Here is a 16,980-nt window from a genome sequence, read left to right on the forward strand (position 1 = left end):
TGTATTTTTACAGTTTTTGTATGTAATTTTGAAAAACATTTTTTTACCGTAATTTGACGGAATTTCTCTGGCGACTTTGCTGCCAGAGATTTACAGTTTTTTTACGGATTTTTTTTTTTACAGTGTAGAGTCGAGCTAGGCGTGCATGGTTTCAGCAACCAGCCATCTCAGCTTCATCCATGCCTCTTTAGTCTTTTTAGCCATTTTCGGATATCCGCGAGTGATGCGCGGTTACACATGGCCAAGATGGCGACAGCAGGTACCGCCTACTATTGGCTTCAAAAATGATCTTCAGAAGCCTATGTGTGATGTCACGGACACTTCGTCCATATTTTTTTACAGTCTACGGTTGCAGCAAACGTTAGAATGTTTTTGGCACATTCCCTGGTTCTGCCTTGTATTAAACCAAAATCACCCTGACATTTGCCATGTTATGGATGTAATATAAGTACACTGTGATTGTTTGTGCCTTTCTCCTCACAACCGAATCAAACATTACAATTGTTGTTTAATTGTTAGATTCTAGCAAAATCACACCGGCTCTATTGAGACAAACGCATCCTTTTGAATGCAACCCAGTGAAGGGTTTGGCTTTAAAACCAGTAAAGAGCCCCTAGAGGACGATCAATAGTTTTTTTTTTTTTTTGTTAGGAAGAAACAATTATTAGCCGACAGTATTTGCTGCCCAATGATGCAGATACAGAGGCTTCAATTTCAAACATTTAGCAGTACTCACAAATGTCTTCTCCGTCGCTGTTTTGTTCATCTCTGTGAAAAATAAAAAGTGTTTTAGCGCATAATCATTATGTGGATTTTAGCAATAATAGAGTTATATGGGCTCCTCACAGTGTGGGCCAGCCTGGCTTATTAGCTTTATTATCATTAGCTGTGTGACCTTCAAAATTCTCAGTATTTTGATTTCTATCCAATGGCCAATTAGGCAGGGGGTGGTTTATTTCAAATAACATTCAAATAATTACGCTGAAAGTTGGATAAGGATGAGGGTAGAGAAACCTTAAAGAATGTTCTTTAGCAAACCTCTGATCCTCATTTCGGGTGCTGGTGATGAAGGACAGTTCACAGTCCTCAGGTCTTCGTGGGCACCATCGGTCGGATGGAGGGGAACACAGGGAGAGAGAACAAACACATTAGATGGCATGTTATGATAAGAAGGGGGTTATTTCTAAGAGAGAATGCCCGTGTGTGTTATGCCAGGCTGGTCTGACACTAATCTCAGATTTGATAGAGCACCAGTCAGTTCCCTTTAGAGCCCACCAGATGAGAAAGAGAGAGAATGAGAGACTGCTTACTTGAGGTTTGCCAACGTTTTAATGAGAGCAAACTCGCGACGCTGGCTGGGTGGCATCCAGCGGTGTCTCTCTGCCAGTGCAAGCGTCCGCCCACCGAAACCAAACATGGCGGAGAAACCGAACCTCACCAGTCGCCCCATAGAGCTAAAACTGCACACGTCAACCGACTGTCGAGATCCTAAAACAGAAGAATAGCACAGTTAGTACACTAAGGTACCAGGTAGACCAGTCGTTCTCAAACTTTAAGGGGTGCAACCCTCCCCCCATGTGTAGGGTGTATCCCTTTGTGCCAAAAACTCAAAATTCATGACATAACTTAGAATTTAAATTGAACAAATCATATTAAATTATACAATGTAGTGCTGTTGGTTGGTTGGTATGTTTGATTACACAGAATTTATGATAACTAACAGTGGCGGCTGGTGACTGCTCTTCCGAGGGGCGCAAATTCCAAAATATGTGTCATGTGTTTTGCTCGTGTTTTCAAAATATGTGTTTGTTGCGTCATGTAACTATGTGCATCATGTGTTTTGTCAAAATAAGTGCCTGCTGCACACGCCTCAAAACCGTTTATGATAAAAGAGACGCTCATGTTCACAAAATACACGCAAGACACTCCCTTAACAGTAAACTCTTATCACACATGAGATGGCAAGCGTGAGCGTCTCTTTTATCATAAACCCTTTAGACGCGTCTGCAGCAGGCACTTACTTTGACAAGACACGTGATGCACATTGGTTCACTCGACGTGCACATATTTTGAAATGACGAACCACACACATGACATGATGGGCTACATACATATTGTGACGAACTTTGCATCAAGCGCCCTTGAAAAAGAAGTCACCAGCCACCACTGATAAATAAATTAATTTTATAAAATGTCCTGGCACCATCTTGTACCCTCCAAGGGGGCCCCGCCCCCCAGTTTGGGAAGTACTGAGGTAGACCATGACAAAAGATTTTCAAGAAAAAAATTATTCGTATTTTTTTGTTGTTTTCAGTAAAAATATCTATAAATTCTTTAATTAAGATGCTTTTTCTTGATGAGCAAAACGACCCAAGAAAATAAGTCTAGTTTTTAGACAAAAAATATCAAATTTAAGTATTTTGTGCATAAAAAAAGCAAACAAAATCTGCCAATGGGGTATGCAAATTTTTCTTGAATTTACAAGAAAGCACAACTTTCTTTTTCGTGTCATTTGTTGTTGTTGTTGTTGTTGTTTTCTCCCACTTTTAAATCATTGTCGCTTGGGGTTAGATTTGGGGTTTGGGTTAGGATGTACTTTTATGTATTGGTTTCTACATGTTTTTCTTCCGCTTTTAAAACTATTCTCGCCTGGAGTTGGGTTAGAGTTGGGGTTTGGGTAACGATGTCTAAAAATTTAACAGAAAGTGATTCTAACTCAAACCTCAAGCGATAATGGTAAGAAAATTGTGAAAACAATACATGAAATGACACGACATAGAAAGTCGTGCCATTAACACAAAAAACGATTTATAGAAATTCGGAGCGTCACATTTCTGGCTGAGATTTTCAGGCCAATCGCAACGTACAGATTAGCAGGCCAATCAGGGACACAACGCTTTTCAGATGGATGAGTTTTATACAAAAATAGTGCATTTCAGGAAGAGAGGGATACCTGGAGCTACAAAAATGTATGGTATGTGGAAAATAATGTGCGAAAAAGAAAGTCGTGCCACCAACACGAAAAACTATTTAAAGAAATTCGTGCAATTGACACAAAATAGAAATTCGTGCTCTAGGCATGAAAAAAGATGAATTTCGTGCCATGGACACAAATAAATTAATCAAATTTTTCGTGACTTTAACACGACTTGCCGTGAGATCAGTCTGATCAAATCAGTATATGTTTATAATATTTCAAGTAATATGTAGAGTAGTAAACTGGTGCTTGTTCAACAAATTAACTTATGCATAAATTATATTTTTCTTTAAAAGAACGTAAATATAAATGTCCCTTTTAATGTTAAATCACGAACCAGTTCTGGTCCAAACAGTAGAGAATCATCTATCAACTGTCTGTGTTATGGCATCTCTCGAGCTAATTCACTGCATATGTCAGAGTGAAATAACTGTGGATCTGGTGGTCCGTCGGTTAGGTCCAGTTCCCAAATCCCACCACATTCATGACCTTCTTTCTCCACATGCATGCGCTCTCCCTGCTCATGAATTATTCATTGGATCCTTCTAAATCCCGCCAGTTGGCCTTATTCACATGCGTAAATATTGCTTAATTAGAAATGAACAAGCCCTATACTGGCCCTCCTAAACAGACATTACGCGCTCATTCGTGTCAGGTGTCTTATGCATCGTTGATGTTTCGCAGCAACAAAAGGCAGAGATTTTATTAAGAAAAAAAAGAGGAAAACACAGAGCGTAGTTTTTGTTATGTTAACACACTGTAAGATGCCTAATGTCACGTGTCGTCTTTTGTTAAAATGCATGCCTACACTTAGCTCAGCGGTTCGTACCAAGAGCCACGATGTTTGATGGAGCAATTAATCACGGCGGTACGAGGATGTTTCTTAACGTTCCTGCTGAGACGGCAAGCGACCACTGTGCTCAGAGTTGGTGCCAATCATGCCGAACAAAAGAAATTTAACACTCGTTTCTAAAACTCACACCTCCCTTTAGTCAAAAGCTATGAGTTACACTACCATATGGCTCAATTCTTTAGATTTAATGATGAGATGCATTCTCTCACACGTGGGGGTCAGTTTTGGGGTTAATCGTCCCAGTCTGCACTGCAGCAAGCAAGAACAGAACTGGACCGGATTGGCACACCAGTTCTGGAGTATTGTAATCTGCAGCCATACCGTTTTGTTATCGTAACGCTCACTCAAAAATGAAAAATTTTAATCACTGATTTCACTTTAATTTCAATGTCTGGCATATGTCTTACTCAGTTAATATTAAAGAGGACATATCATGAAAATCAGATTTTTCCATGTTTAAGTGCTATAATTGGGTCCCTAGTGCTTCTATTGATCTAGAAAATGTGTAAGGATCAACCCAGTAACTTAGTTCTGGTAAACCATTCTCTTTAAACATGTGACAAAATAGGTCGTAGAAATTTTGCTTCCCTTGTGATGTCAGAAGGGGACAGTACTGCCCCTTAATCTGCACTATCCAACCACGGCACTGCCATTTAGTGCAGAGATCAACTAATTTGCATTTTAAAGGACACACCCAAAAAGTGCAAATTTTTGCTCACACCTACAAAGTGGCAATTTGAACATGCTATAATTAATTATCTGGTATTTTGAACTAAAACTTTACATTTGTACTCTGTTGACACCAAAGATTTATTTGACAAAAAAGTCTTGTTAAATGTCCCCTTTAAAGATATCAGGGTTATATTTTCACAGAATATTTTCACAAAAAGCCATATGATAAGAAATCTACAGAAAATCAGGTCAACTTTATTAATATCACGTTTGGTGCTTTCAATGCATCACGTCTAGCCTGACGTTGTCATACTCAAATCTAGTCAGAATTTGAGTCTGATACCGCTCCATTGAGCTATAATTATGAGGCGTGTCTCAACCGAAAAATGCCTCTGCACTCAATTGGATAGACCTACAACCAATCAGAGCAACGGGGTGTGAGACGTATGTTGAAATTACGTCTTTTGCAGCCTGGCCGAACTGCTAGTTATTTCGCTACAATGACACTAACATTGTGATTGTACTAAGTCTGAGTTAGCGAATGTACATCAACACCTACTATGTTTACAACTTTTCGTTTATATCACAACATTAAGTATTTACTAAGTCATACAGTAAGACTATCTCTTACCATTTGTACGTTAGGTGAACTTCATCCACGACGATACCCATTACGTTCGCTTAAAAATATTGGAGCCTAGCATGTCCCTCCACTTATTCAGCAACCAAGATTCCGGGCTTCCGAAAAAAAGCTGGCAACGACCGCTAATTATATCCATCTCGTGGTGCACGCCGAGTTGCATCGCCTTGATACCAGTTTCAGTTGCGACCAACTTTTGCCGAATCCCATAGGAAGGACGGCAAAAACATCAACAAATGCCATGCTCGCGTCTTTTAAAATCAATGCTCTGTCGATATCTTTTAGAACAGACTCAATGTCAGAATCCACAAATCTGAATTCTACAGCGGCAGCCATTTCGTTGTAAACAGATTCAACACACGCGCTCTTTGGTGACGTGGTTCATTACGTTACTGTTGATTATCTGTCCATCATCGTATAAAGCCCGCCCTGACAATTTGATTGGTTCGACCAGCTTTGGGTCTAGCATAGTAGCTCCTCAACGCAGAAACCCCAGACCGATCTTCCCGTTCTCAAAATCTTGTGGGCGGGGCTAAGATCGGTTGGCACCCAGGCTACATCACGTCTGGTCGGATGTCAATAACAATAAATGTTAGTGGTGCACACCACTGACAATCAAACCTAACTGCTGTTCCTACACTCTTAAAAAAAACTTTGTTGTTTCACCCCATAGTTAGGTCAAATATGAACAAACCCAACTGTTGGGTTAACCCTATTCTGTATTGTTGTTACCCAACAATAGGTTGAAACAACCCAATATTTTAGTGTATATTTTATTGAAAGGGTAAGGTGGAAAGCAAGATTTTACTAAAAAAACAACTTACAATTTCCCCAAGAAGTTATTCCTTTAAAGACTTAAAGAGCACCTATCGTCTGATTCATGATTTTACATTTCCTTTGCTGTGTAAGTGTGTATTAGTAATGTTAATGATATCCCAAAGATACAAACCCCAAAGTAAACGATGAGGCGAGTTATCGTCTCAAACGTAAATCTCTTTTCTTGGACTACAACAAACACACGGATTAGGCAACGGTTAACTTCCTGGGATTGATGACGTAGGGAAGACCGACATTATCATAACTCCTCCCACTTCGGACTCACAGCCTGTAAGTTAACTCCTGTTAGCATTGCATTGTGACCGAATCTTTCAAACATGGTAAGGAGCGTCACATTTCCAGTTGAGTCAGAGGTTTTTTAGGCCAATCACAATGTACAGATAAGCTGGCCAATCGGGGACACAGAGCTTTTCAGATGGATGAGCTTTGTACAAAATCAGTCCGTTTCAGAAAGACAGGGATATCTGGAGCTACAAAAATGTACCGTATGTGGAAAATAATAAAGCAATATGCCCCAAGAAGCAGTGGGTTACAAAGTGCATTTTATAACAGCTAAGGGGCGTTGTTAGGCACGACGCCTTAGCTGTTATAAAATGCACTGTAACCCCACTGCTTTGCGGGGTTTATTGCGTTTATAAAACGGTTACTTCATATGCATAGCAGGGTTTCACAAAATGAAACACAAATAAGTTGTAATTATATTAGTACAAATATTACTCTTCCGCCAAACAAAGTAGTACCTCAGAATCAAGTGTGGCTGCAACAAAGCGCAATTCTCAAGCAACACAGACGCAGCAAAGACACAATGAAAATATGATTTAAGACTGTGGTGTTTATTTTTATAAATCAACATTCATCTAAAATATACATTAACATTTATATCGTGCAACTGTTGAAGTGATGATCAAATATGCTTGGAAGCATTCTTAACTCTGTCCCCGTCAGCGTTTTTTTTTTAAGTTGCCACCCAGTTTTAGTTTAATGCCTTACAGAAAAATTATCTTCTTTAAATAAACATAAAATATCAAATGAAAGAACAGACCATCCGCTTTCCAACAACAACAACAACAAAAAAAAACGTTTTATCCTACCTTCATTTGTTCTCTTATCAGTTATCACCTCTCAAATTTCTCAGATTCTTAGCCATCAAAACTTACACGTCACGCTAAATCCACCACAACGCTGTTGTGTCGAGTGAATGCGTCAGTGTTTAAGTTGTGTAAGATTGCCATCTAGTGGATAATAGCGGAAATATCAATTTAAGACAAATGACTCAACAATATTTATTGACATTTATCTGGATATCACCATAATTGTGCAAATGTAGAAAAATTAAAAAATGATTAAAGACTGTGGTGTTTATTTTCATAAATCAGTACGCAGCAACAGTGGCGCAGTGATACTTATGATGCGGTTTGAACCGTGGGTTTACCGGAGTATTTTATCACGGCTTAGAACGCGTTTCAACCAATCAGAATGAAGAACCAGAACGAGCCGTTTTATAATGTGTTTTTAGAACCATAAACCACGCAAACACATTGTATTATACCAAATACACAAAATAACTTCGCTAATAAAATGCTAGATTAGAAAGTTTGTTCTTTTCAGACAACTACCGCTCAAAACTAATAACACACGGTAACCCAGATAATGCAAATTATGTTGACAGGTACACAAAATTAAATATGTATGTCTTTTAATAACATATACTGCATTATATTTACAAATGACTAAACCAAATAGTGTATTCGTGACATTTGAACATCCTGTCTTACCTGAAAACGTCATGCCGCTTTACCACCTTGTGTATGCATTATTTTGAAATAATTCAATGGCCTGTCTGTCAATTATTCCTTACAAATTGCATGCAAATGCAACATAGAACCTGGATACAGGTTTGGCACTACATAATGTGTGGTACTACATAAAGTCTATTGTTGAAGTTGTGCCACTAGGCAGCCATGTTTGCAACGCCTGCAGGCAGTTATTTCAGTCATGCAAGACTAAAGTCCTATCTACTTGAATGGGAAAAGACAGATATTGCTAAAATCATAAATTTACAATTAAAAACATATTTCTGATCAACAATTTAACTTGACATCAACTGTATACCCTAACTTTTGTTTTTTAAACTTAATTCTTCCAAAGTAGTTTTAGCTACTATGCATCGATTTTTAATTGGTTCATTTAAGTGGAAGGAGGGACTTCCGGCCCATATTGAGCTTTGTATTCTCCCCTAAAACAGTGTTATATCCAATATCTTTGGTATACTGTACGAAGAGAATTTTATTGAATTGAAATGAACTACTCCTTTAATCCATCAATGAACTGTGGTCAGTAATCCAAACAGAACAATGAAACAATGCATCACTTAACAAAGAACCTTATTAACGCCCAACTGATGAGATCATTCTATTGTACGCTTCTGGTTGTCTTCATCATAATCGCAATTCAGCTATAAAGCAAAATTTTGTACAGTATGTAGTCTTTTTTATTTGGAGATGCAAGCTTAGCGTGTGTGTAATCCCCTGACACAAGCCAAATCCGCTTGTCTGTTAAGCTAAACCCAGGAGAGCTTGCACAGTCGACACAATGGCCCAGGCATATTGGTGCTAACTTCAAAAACCGCCTCGCACACCAACAGCCCAATGGCAGATAGAAACGTACAGCACTTCAGCCAAAGTGAATGCTGCCAACCAAAAGTAACACTTCCAACGACAACCCACGGCCACGTCAAAGAAGCCCAGCGTTCACGGGCGCCGTCACCGTACGAGTGATTGACGACAGACGTATCGCCACCTCTCCTGGGACTGCTTTTTTTGTTTCATGGGACCTGTTAACCGTGATCTCCAAAGCTGGAGAGGCAGAGCCCACTTGGGGGGGGGGTTGTCTTCTCATAGCCCCCTAAACAACAGACTGTGCACTCTAATTAAACAGCAGATTACCGAAAGCCACAGCTCGATTTGCTATAGGGATGCATGACAGACAGAGAGACTTCCAGAGGGTGAAAATGAGACTATTGCCCCTGCACATATAACTCAGTGGAATTACAAAATAAATACAAATCCCATTTACATATTAATATCATGTATATTTTTGCTCTATTAAGTCCCGTGGCTCCTCAAGGCCTTTACTGTTAACAGAAAATGCTAGACGCATGAGGGAGTTTGTGTGTGTGAACCAAATAAAACACATACCCATAATAATGTGCATGGCTGCAGTCACGACATGTCTTATTCCATACACTGAGCACGCCACCACATCCGTAGAACCTATGGAAGAAAAATTAAATGCATCTTAACAATAATAAAGCTGTAAAGTTTGGTTAAAAACAAAAATCAGTACCTTATCCCAATTCACACCGGTAGGCATATATAAAAATATACAGGTATAATTTGAGCGATCAGGTACCATTTGCATAAGATGTCAGTTTGACGCAATTTCCGCAATTTATTTAAATACCTTCTCTGTAAAAAAAATTCAGTAGAAATTGAAGCTGGGTTGCCGGTAACTTACCGTAGATTTAAATTTATGTTTTTTACTGGCAACATTTTGTTCAAAGTTAAATGAACATTAAACATTTACAAGTCTTTGTCTTTACAGAGTAAATCTAAGAAAACAGCATCAAGCAAAACATTCTGGGAAACAAAATCTGAAGCAAAAATCTGAAAAAGGTTGGTGATGATTTCTGGTTCCCAGAATGCTTTGCATGAGGCTGTTATTGTATAGTTTTATTCTGTAAAGATAAAGACTTGTTAATATTTAAAATTTATTTAACTTTAACAAACTCTTGCCAGTAAATAACATAAATTTAAATCTACGGTAAATTACCGGCAACCCAGCTGCAATAACATTGTAATTTCTACGGAATTTTTTTACGGTTTCGATGAAATTTCATCAGTACCAAACTAAAGATATATGTTTTGTCAACCCTACTTTTCAGTTGTGGCCCGAGTCTAGCGGAAGCACACTGACCGGTTGAAAGTGACAAAAAAAATGTAAACAGTTGCTGTAAAGTAAAAACACCTCAGGACTGAAAGTTCAAAATGTCAAATGCTTCGGGTGGTTCTTCTTCGCATATTTATTGTAGTATTTGGTTAAAAAATACTACAACCATGTGGCGAGAAAAGGATATTGCATGGCACGCTTCTTAAAGTAACAAGCCAGATGAAACCCAGAAGTTCGACCCAGAAATTTGATGCGCGTGCCCGCGATGTCAGCATTGCTATATATTGGTTTACTGAAGATAAAATGTAACCAATATATCAGATGGCCTGAAGGTGAGTAAATAAACAGCACATTTTTATTTTGGGGTGAACTATTCCTTTAACAGCGGTGACATTGAAGAACCATTTTTGGTTCCTCAAAGACCCATTCAGATGTCAAAGGTTCTTTATGAAACCATTCAGCCAGAAATGATTCTTCTATGACATCATGAAGCACCTTTATTTTTAGGAGTGTACATAAGGAAGCAGGCTTCTGTTATCCATGCAGGTGATTTCGTGATAAAGATTTGTTGAGTTAGACACACTCGGTTGTTATCATACCAATCTGAACGCGGTGGCATATGGTCTAATGATGTTTGATATGTGTGTGTATCCCCTCACAGACACTGTTTACACTCTGTGAGTGATGAGATTCTCATAAGAATGGCTACAGAAACAGAAAAAAGTAGACTCTCTCCCTTATTAATTCTATTGAGCACCTGCTTACACTGCAAAAATGACTTTCTTACTTAGTATTTTTGTCTTGTTTTAAGTAAAAATATTTAAAAATTCTTAAATTAAGATGAATTTGCTTGATGAGCAAAATTAACAAAGAAAATAAGTCTAGTTTTTAGACACAAAAAATGATGTAAAAATCTGCCAATGCACTGCAAAAAAATAAAAAATAAATTACTTTCTTAGTATTTTTGTCTTGCTTTAAGCACAAATATCTAAAAATTCTCATGTCAAGATGCATTTTCTTGATGAGCAAAATAACCTAATAAAAAAAGTCTAGTTTTAAGACAAAAATATCAAATTTAAGTGAATTTGTGGATTACACAAGCAAATAAAAATCTTGAAAATTTTTCTTAAACACTAAATTCAAGAAAAATTCAAGAAAAAATTGCTTACCCCATTGGGAGATTTTTTTTGCTTGTTTTATGCACAAAATCACTTAAATTTGATATTTTTGGTCTAAAACTAGACTTATTTTCTTGGGTCGTTTTGCTCATCAAGAAAAAGCATCTTAATTTAAGAATTTTTACATATTTTTACTAATACTAAGAATCTTTTTCTTGAAAATCATTTTTTTTTGCAGTGAATGTAATGCAAAACTTACTTTCTTAGTTTGTGTTTTTGTCCTGTTTTAAGCACAAATATTTAAAAATTCTCATGTCAAGATGCATTTTCTTGATGAGCAAAATAACCTAAGAAAATAAGTCTAGTTTTAAGAGAAAAAATATCAAATGTATAAGTGAATTTGTGGATTAAACAAGCAAATAAATCTGCCAATGGGGTAAGCAATAAAATCTTGAACTTTTTTCTTAAACACTTAATTCAAGAAAAATGTAAGAAAAAATTGCTTACCCCACTGGCAGATTATTATTTTTTATTTTTTTGTGCTTGTTTTATCCACAAATTCACTTAAATTTGATACATTTTGTCTACAAACTAGACTTATTTTCTAAGGTCATTTTGCTCATCAAGAAAAAACAACTTGATTTAAACATTTTAAGATATTTGTACTGAAAACATGACAAAAATACTAAGTAAGAAAGTCATTTTTTGCAGTGTGGGGTAAGAAAAACTTTTTTTCTTAAAACCTTTTTCTTATACACTTAATTCAAGAAAATTTCGAGAAAAATTTCCTTACTTCATTGGCAGATTTTTTTGCTTGTTTTAAGCACAAATTCACTTAAATTGTATATTTTTTGTCTAAAAATTAGACTTATTTTCTTAGGTCATTTTGCTCATCAAGAAAATACATTTTGATTCAACAATTTTAAGATATTTGTACTGAAAACAAGACAAAAATACGAAGTAATAAAGTCATTTTTTTGCACTGTACTGATTGCAGAAAAGGAGCCTGTCCCTTTAATTTCTATTTGCCAATCACAGCTCACCTAAAGAATCTATGCCCCTAATTCGTTAAATTATAGACTGTTGTGTTTGCAGAGTGCAATCTTTACTTGTGTTTTGCTTTCAGATCAATATTAAGGCATGAATTAAATTGATGTATTTGTATTTATTTGACGCGATCAGAAAAAAATACAGAAGTGTGTCACAGAGGCGGTACCTCTTTTAAAAAGTACACTTTTGTATTATATTAGTACCTCAAAGGCACATATTGGTAACTCAAAGATATATCTATACCTAAATGGTAACATACTGTACCTTTTTGAAGGTGACAGCTTTCGTACCTTCTTTCTGGCTGAATGTATACTAAACAGAAAATTAGGTCACACTTTTGAAATGTTTAAAATGGCTTATGGAAAATTTTAGAGTAAGTCTCATGAAAATTTTGATTTAGGCCTACACCACGTCATATTTGTCGTTACATGAAAAGAGAAAGCCTATTTCTAGGACATGAAAATCATGCTATTTAGAACAAACAGTGTCTAAACTGGGACGCTTTAAAAACAGCACAGCTCAGGCTGTCTAATGCATAAGGTTGAGTTAATCATTACAGAATGAGGACTTTGTTAAAGAGCATTAATTTAAGTTAAAATCGCCTTGTGCCAATTAAGATGGTTTACCTTCCTGGCAGCTTGCAATGGAAGAACAGGTGTGTGTATATTTGTACTGATTACTACCAGAGACAAACAGCACAGAGAGGTTTGTCCTTGTCGGGTGAGTAGGCATTTCCTTTCATGTTGTTATCTGGCCGCTGCGATTGCTCAGATCGACAGGGTACGAAAGCAAATGTCTGTAAATGAGAACAGGACCAGGGTGTTGGATCAGACAGTTCCTCCCTCTTCGAAGATACGGCCAGACCTACGGTGCTGGACGCACGCTCTCGCGCTCAAACAAAATTTGGCCACAAGTATGCATGCTTCTTCCCACCTACCAGGTCACTGGTTATGTAGCCCTCCCTCGTATCCACGTGCATCCACGGAGCTTCCTGGCCTCTCTGGGAGTTTCCATATGTTGTGATGATTTTAACAAAAAAGCCAGACTCTGAGCATCAGCTCTGTCTGACGTACTGAGATATCTCACCTCATGGTGGCTCTGTACCAAAACTTAGTGAGCTGCCTTGCTGTCTATTGTCTAGCTGATTTTATTAGTGACAATTGTGGCCGACGACTTTGATGAAATAGGCACATTGTTTAGCCAATAGCAAAAAACGACACACCCAAATGTGAATTATGTGTGTTATTATTTGTATGAATATTTGAATACCCTTTGTAAGTGGCTTTGGATAAAAGCATCTACTGAATGCCAAAATTTAAATTTCTAACGTATGGTTATTAATGAAGCATTATAGCAGTTAATGAAGCATGCAACATTTCTCTCATTGTCTCACAGGGCATTATGGGATGGCCATATCTAGCAAAATACATGTATTTAGCAACAGCCTTGAGATTGAGAGCATGCCTATAATCCTTTAATTGCTGCATACACACTTGTAAAAATTTAGGTGCTTCACAATAGAGTTCTCAACAGGTCGTGTCGTCCTGAGAAACCCGACCGGGTTCGGGTCAAAAATTAAAGAAAAAAACCTTGGGTCAGGTCGAACCTCGGGCTTATAATCTTTCTGCTCAGTGAAAAATCATCGCTGCAGTTCAACGTAAAGAAAGTCTGGCTTCTGCGTGCAACTTGCATCACGGAAAGGGACGGGGGCAGACCTGACGCCGCTGCGTGCATGCCTATAGCCTGGAGAAGATGATGGTGTTGAAGAAAAGTACTACAGGAAGGGTAGCCGCTGGCTGGGTACATGTTTGAGTTCTTTTTATTTATTATTGTGTGATTTTTATTTAAACCATATTTATATAGCCTATTTATATATTTAAAGTTTATTGTTTCAGTTGTTTGTATATTGTTAAAAGGCGTGAACATTAAAGCAACACTAAAGAGTGTTTGCTCTTTGCTCCCCCTACAGGTTGGAAGCGGAATTGTCCATTAGCACTGTGGTAAATAATTTAGCCTACTGCGGCAAAGCTGGCTCTGATTGGATTGTAGGTCTGCCATAAAGCAAGTTTTTGTAGTTTTCACTCGAACTACAGGACCGCGACCCGATGGTTGGAAACTTCTATAGTGCGGTTTAGGCCGATAGAGGGCTGCAAAGCGAATGTGAAAGTGCCGTTCACCCTGTTTCGAGTGGATGAATGACTGAAACGTTTTTGGAAACGTCATTTTAAGGTAAAAAAAACTCTTTAGTGTTGCTTTAAAGGTTGATTTGAATTCCCGTCTGCTGGTCGTGATAATTCATGTATGAGAAAAAAGTGAGGGGGCTGCGGCATTGGGCCACGGGTCGGGTTCGGACAGATAATTCACATTGATGTGCCGGGTTACATCGGGTCCGGGCTTTAAAATCCACGGGCCGGGTCGGGTTGTAATTTTCAGGCCCGTTGAGAACTCTACTTCACAATGCCATAGAGGAACTAATTTTGGCAGAATAGTTCCATAAAGGACCTTTAACACCTGAACGTTTCTTCGGGGAACCAAAAATGGTTCTTCTATGGCATTGCTGAGAAGCCAGCCTGATCTCACGAGAAAACGTATTCAGTAAAAATATCTAAAAATTCTTAAATTCAGATGCTTTTAAGAGCAAAATGACCTAAGAAAATAAGTAAAATTTTAAGACCAAAAATATCAAATTTAAGTGATTTTGTGCATAAAACAAGCAAAAAAATCCGCCAATGGGGTAAGCTAAGAAAAATGTTCAAGAATTTTTTTGCTTACCACATTGGCAGATTTTTTGTTTTATGCACAAAATAACTTACATTTTATATTTTTGGTCTAAAAACTATATTTCTTGGGTCGTTTTGCTCATCAGGAGGAAGCATCTTGATTTGGGATTTTTTTATATTTTTACTGAAAACAAGACAAAAATACTAAGAATTTTTTTTTCTTGAAAATCATTTTTTGCAGTGTACCTAGAAAATCGCAACTTTTAATTTTCCGTCAGTCTTACTACATGGTGTAGCTACAAAAGAGTCAAGTTTTAAATAGGAAAAATATCGAAAACTCTTTGATCATTTTTGAGCACGATGCTAATGGTCTAATCAGTTTCAATGGATTATGCTAAGCTATAAGTGCTAAAAGTGTTACCACCAGACCCGGAGATCGGCTGAATGGATTCCAAAACGGTAAAAATCCAATGTTTCACTCTAGCGGAGTGGGAAAATAAGCATATTTTTAAAAAAGTGGAGTGTACCTTTAACTCTTTCACCGCCAGCATTTTTCATGATTTTCACAAAAGTTTAATGCCTTCCAGAAAATGCTCCTTTTTAAATATATAAACATATAATATATAAAATAAAAGAACAGACCCTCTGCTTTCAAACAAAAAAATCTGTTTAATCCTACCTTCATGTGTTCTGTTTTTATCACCTCTCAAATATGTGTAGGTTTCATCAAAAACAGCTAATTTTAAGCAAAAAGCTGAGATAATTCAATTTTTGTGAAGGACTTTTGATAGAGATCAGATGCAGAGCGATCTTTAAAACATACACGGACTTACAGCTGTTTGCCCTAGGGCAATACTTCCGGTTTTTATAAGTTGCGGTATTGCAGATTGACGAGATATCTTGTCAATGGCGGGGAAAGAGTTAATTGTGCAAAATCTAACCCCAAAGTCACAGGGGTCACTGTGAATCATACCAACACTTACGAATGTGGCCATATAAATGAATATGAATTAGCCAACTCGTAAAATATGTACCAATTCTCGTGAGATAGCGTTGAAGAAGCATCTTCTGTAGCACCTCTTTTGTATACCTTTGAACCCCTTAACATTCCTGAAAAACCCCTTAGCTTAAGTTTTCTGTCAAATAATGCAGTGTTTCTCCCACGATACATTGGAACGCTAAGGGGTTAAAATAAAGTATTTTTTACATGGTTTTAGTGGGTAGTGGCTTGTGAGAAACTATTAAAAAGCTTGGTCTACTGCCAGTGTAAGAAATATAATAATGAATAATGAGAGTGATATTAAAAACTCATTATCCGAATGCTAAAATTACCATTTCTAGGAAAGATCCGGAGATCACCGCATCGATGTTTAAGCCCACCTGAGGTTTGCCGAACACAATGGCTGCTTTTATCGCTTCCTCTCTTTGGCATTGATCGTTTCGTTCCTTTGTTGTTCGGCGGTGTCTGCATCACCGCCGTCGTGCGTTAACACTAAATTTCGAACGTGCATCTGCCTCTCCCGCAAGGCTCAGAGCAACAGCCTGTGCCAACATCGTCGGCAGTTCCATATATTACACATCTCCAGAACCTGGTGAAGAATGATGCTAGAGCCCAGATATACAGCGGGAGGGGGGGCAAGAAAGGAAGGGGGCTTTGAAAACGAGAGAGAGATGTGTGTGTGGGGGGGTTATGTCCTTGGAAGTACGAGCACTTCTGCAGAACAATTAACTTAATTAAGCAGACAGCATGAATATTCATAAGGCAGTTAATGTCTCCCTCATCCAGGCAGATGAATGTGATGCAACGACTCGCTAGTCAAGCATGTCTAAGAGTCTCGCGGAAACTGCACCAACATTTTGGTTCTTTGCCTGGAATATCAAAGAAATTAACAGTCCCCCAGAAACCCTTAAAAGCAGGCAAATTAATTAGAAGCCTGCAATTTATATGCCATACATACCGGAGAGCATATACTATTGCGCTTAGAGAAAGCATTTAATTGGTTGAGGCGGTGCATTTTTTGCATGTTTATCCTGAATTGTGTAAATAATGTATTAGAGTTGGCTATATTCAAAGAAACAAATTCATTCATTGATCGTCTTTTTAATTTTTACAGTTCTGCCAAACAATATTTTATTTTGCATACTTAAAATATGTTTTTTTTTCA

At 37.6% G+C, this 16,980-nt stretch overlaps 1 protein-coding gene across 1 annotated transcript in view; it reads right to left on the bottom strand.

Annotated features, from left to right (window-relative positions):
* Positions 1–16,980, bottom strand: part of cerkl (CERK like autophagy regulator) — a 116,456-nt gene that overhangs the window by 18,133 nt on the left and 81,343 nt on the right. Inside the window, exons 6-9 of the mRNA XM_073854678.1 lie at positions 9,177–9,251; positions 1,311–1,488; positions 1,039–1,092; positions 737–768 (exon numbers count right to left, since the gene is read on the bottom strand). Coding sequence (XP_073710779.1) covers positions 737–768; positions 1,039–1,092; positions 1,311–1,488; positions 9,177–9,251 — 339 coding nt within the window. The remainder of the gene's footprint in view (positions 1–736; positions 769–1,038; positions 1,093–1,310; positions 1,489–9,176; positions 9,252–16,980) is intronic.

The sequence above is a fragment of the Misgurnus anguillicaudatus genome, chromosome 17 (genome assembly GCF_027580225.2).
Source record: "Misgurnus anguillicaudatus chromosome 17, ASM2758022v2, whole genome shotgun sequence".
Lineage (NCBI taxonomy): Eukaryota > Metazoa > Chordata > Actinopteri > Cypriniformes > Cobitidae > Misgurnus > Misgurnus anguillicaudatus.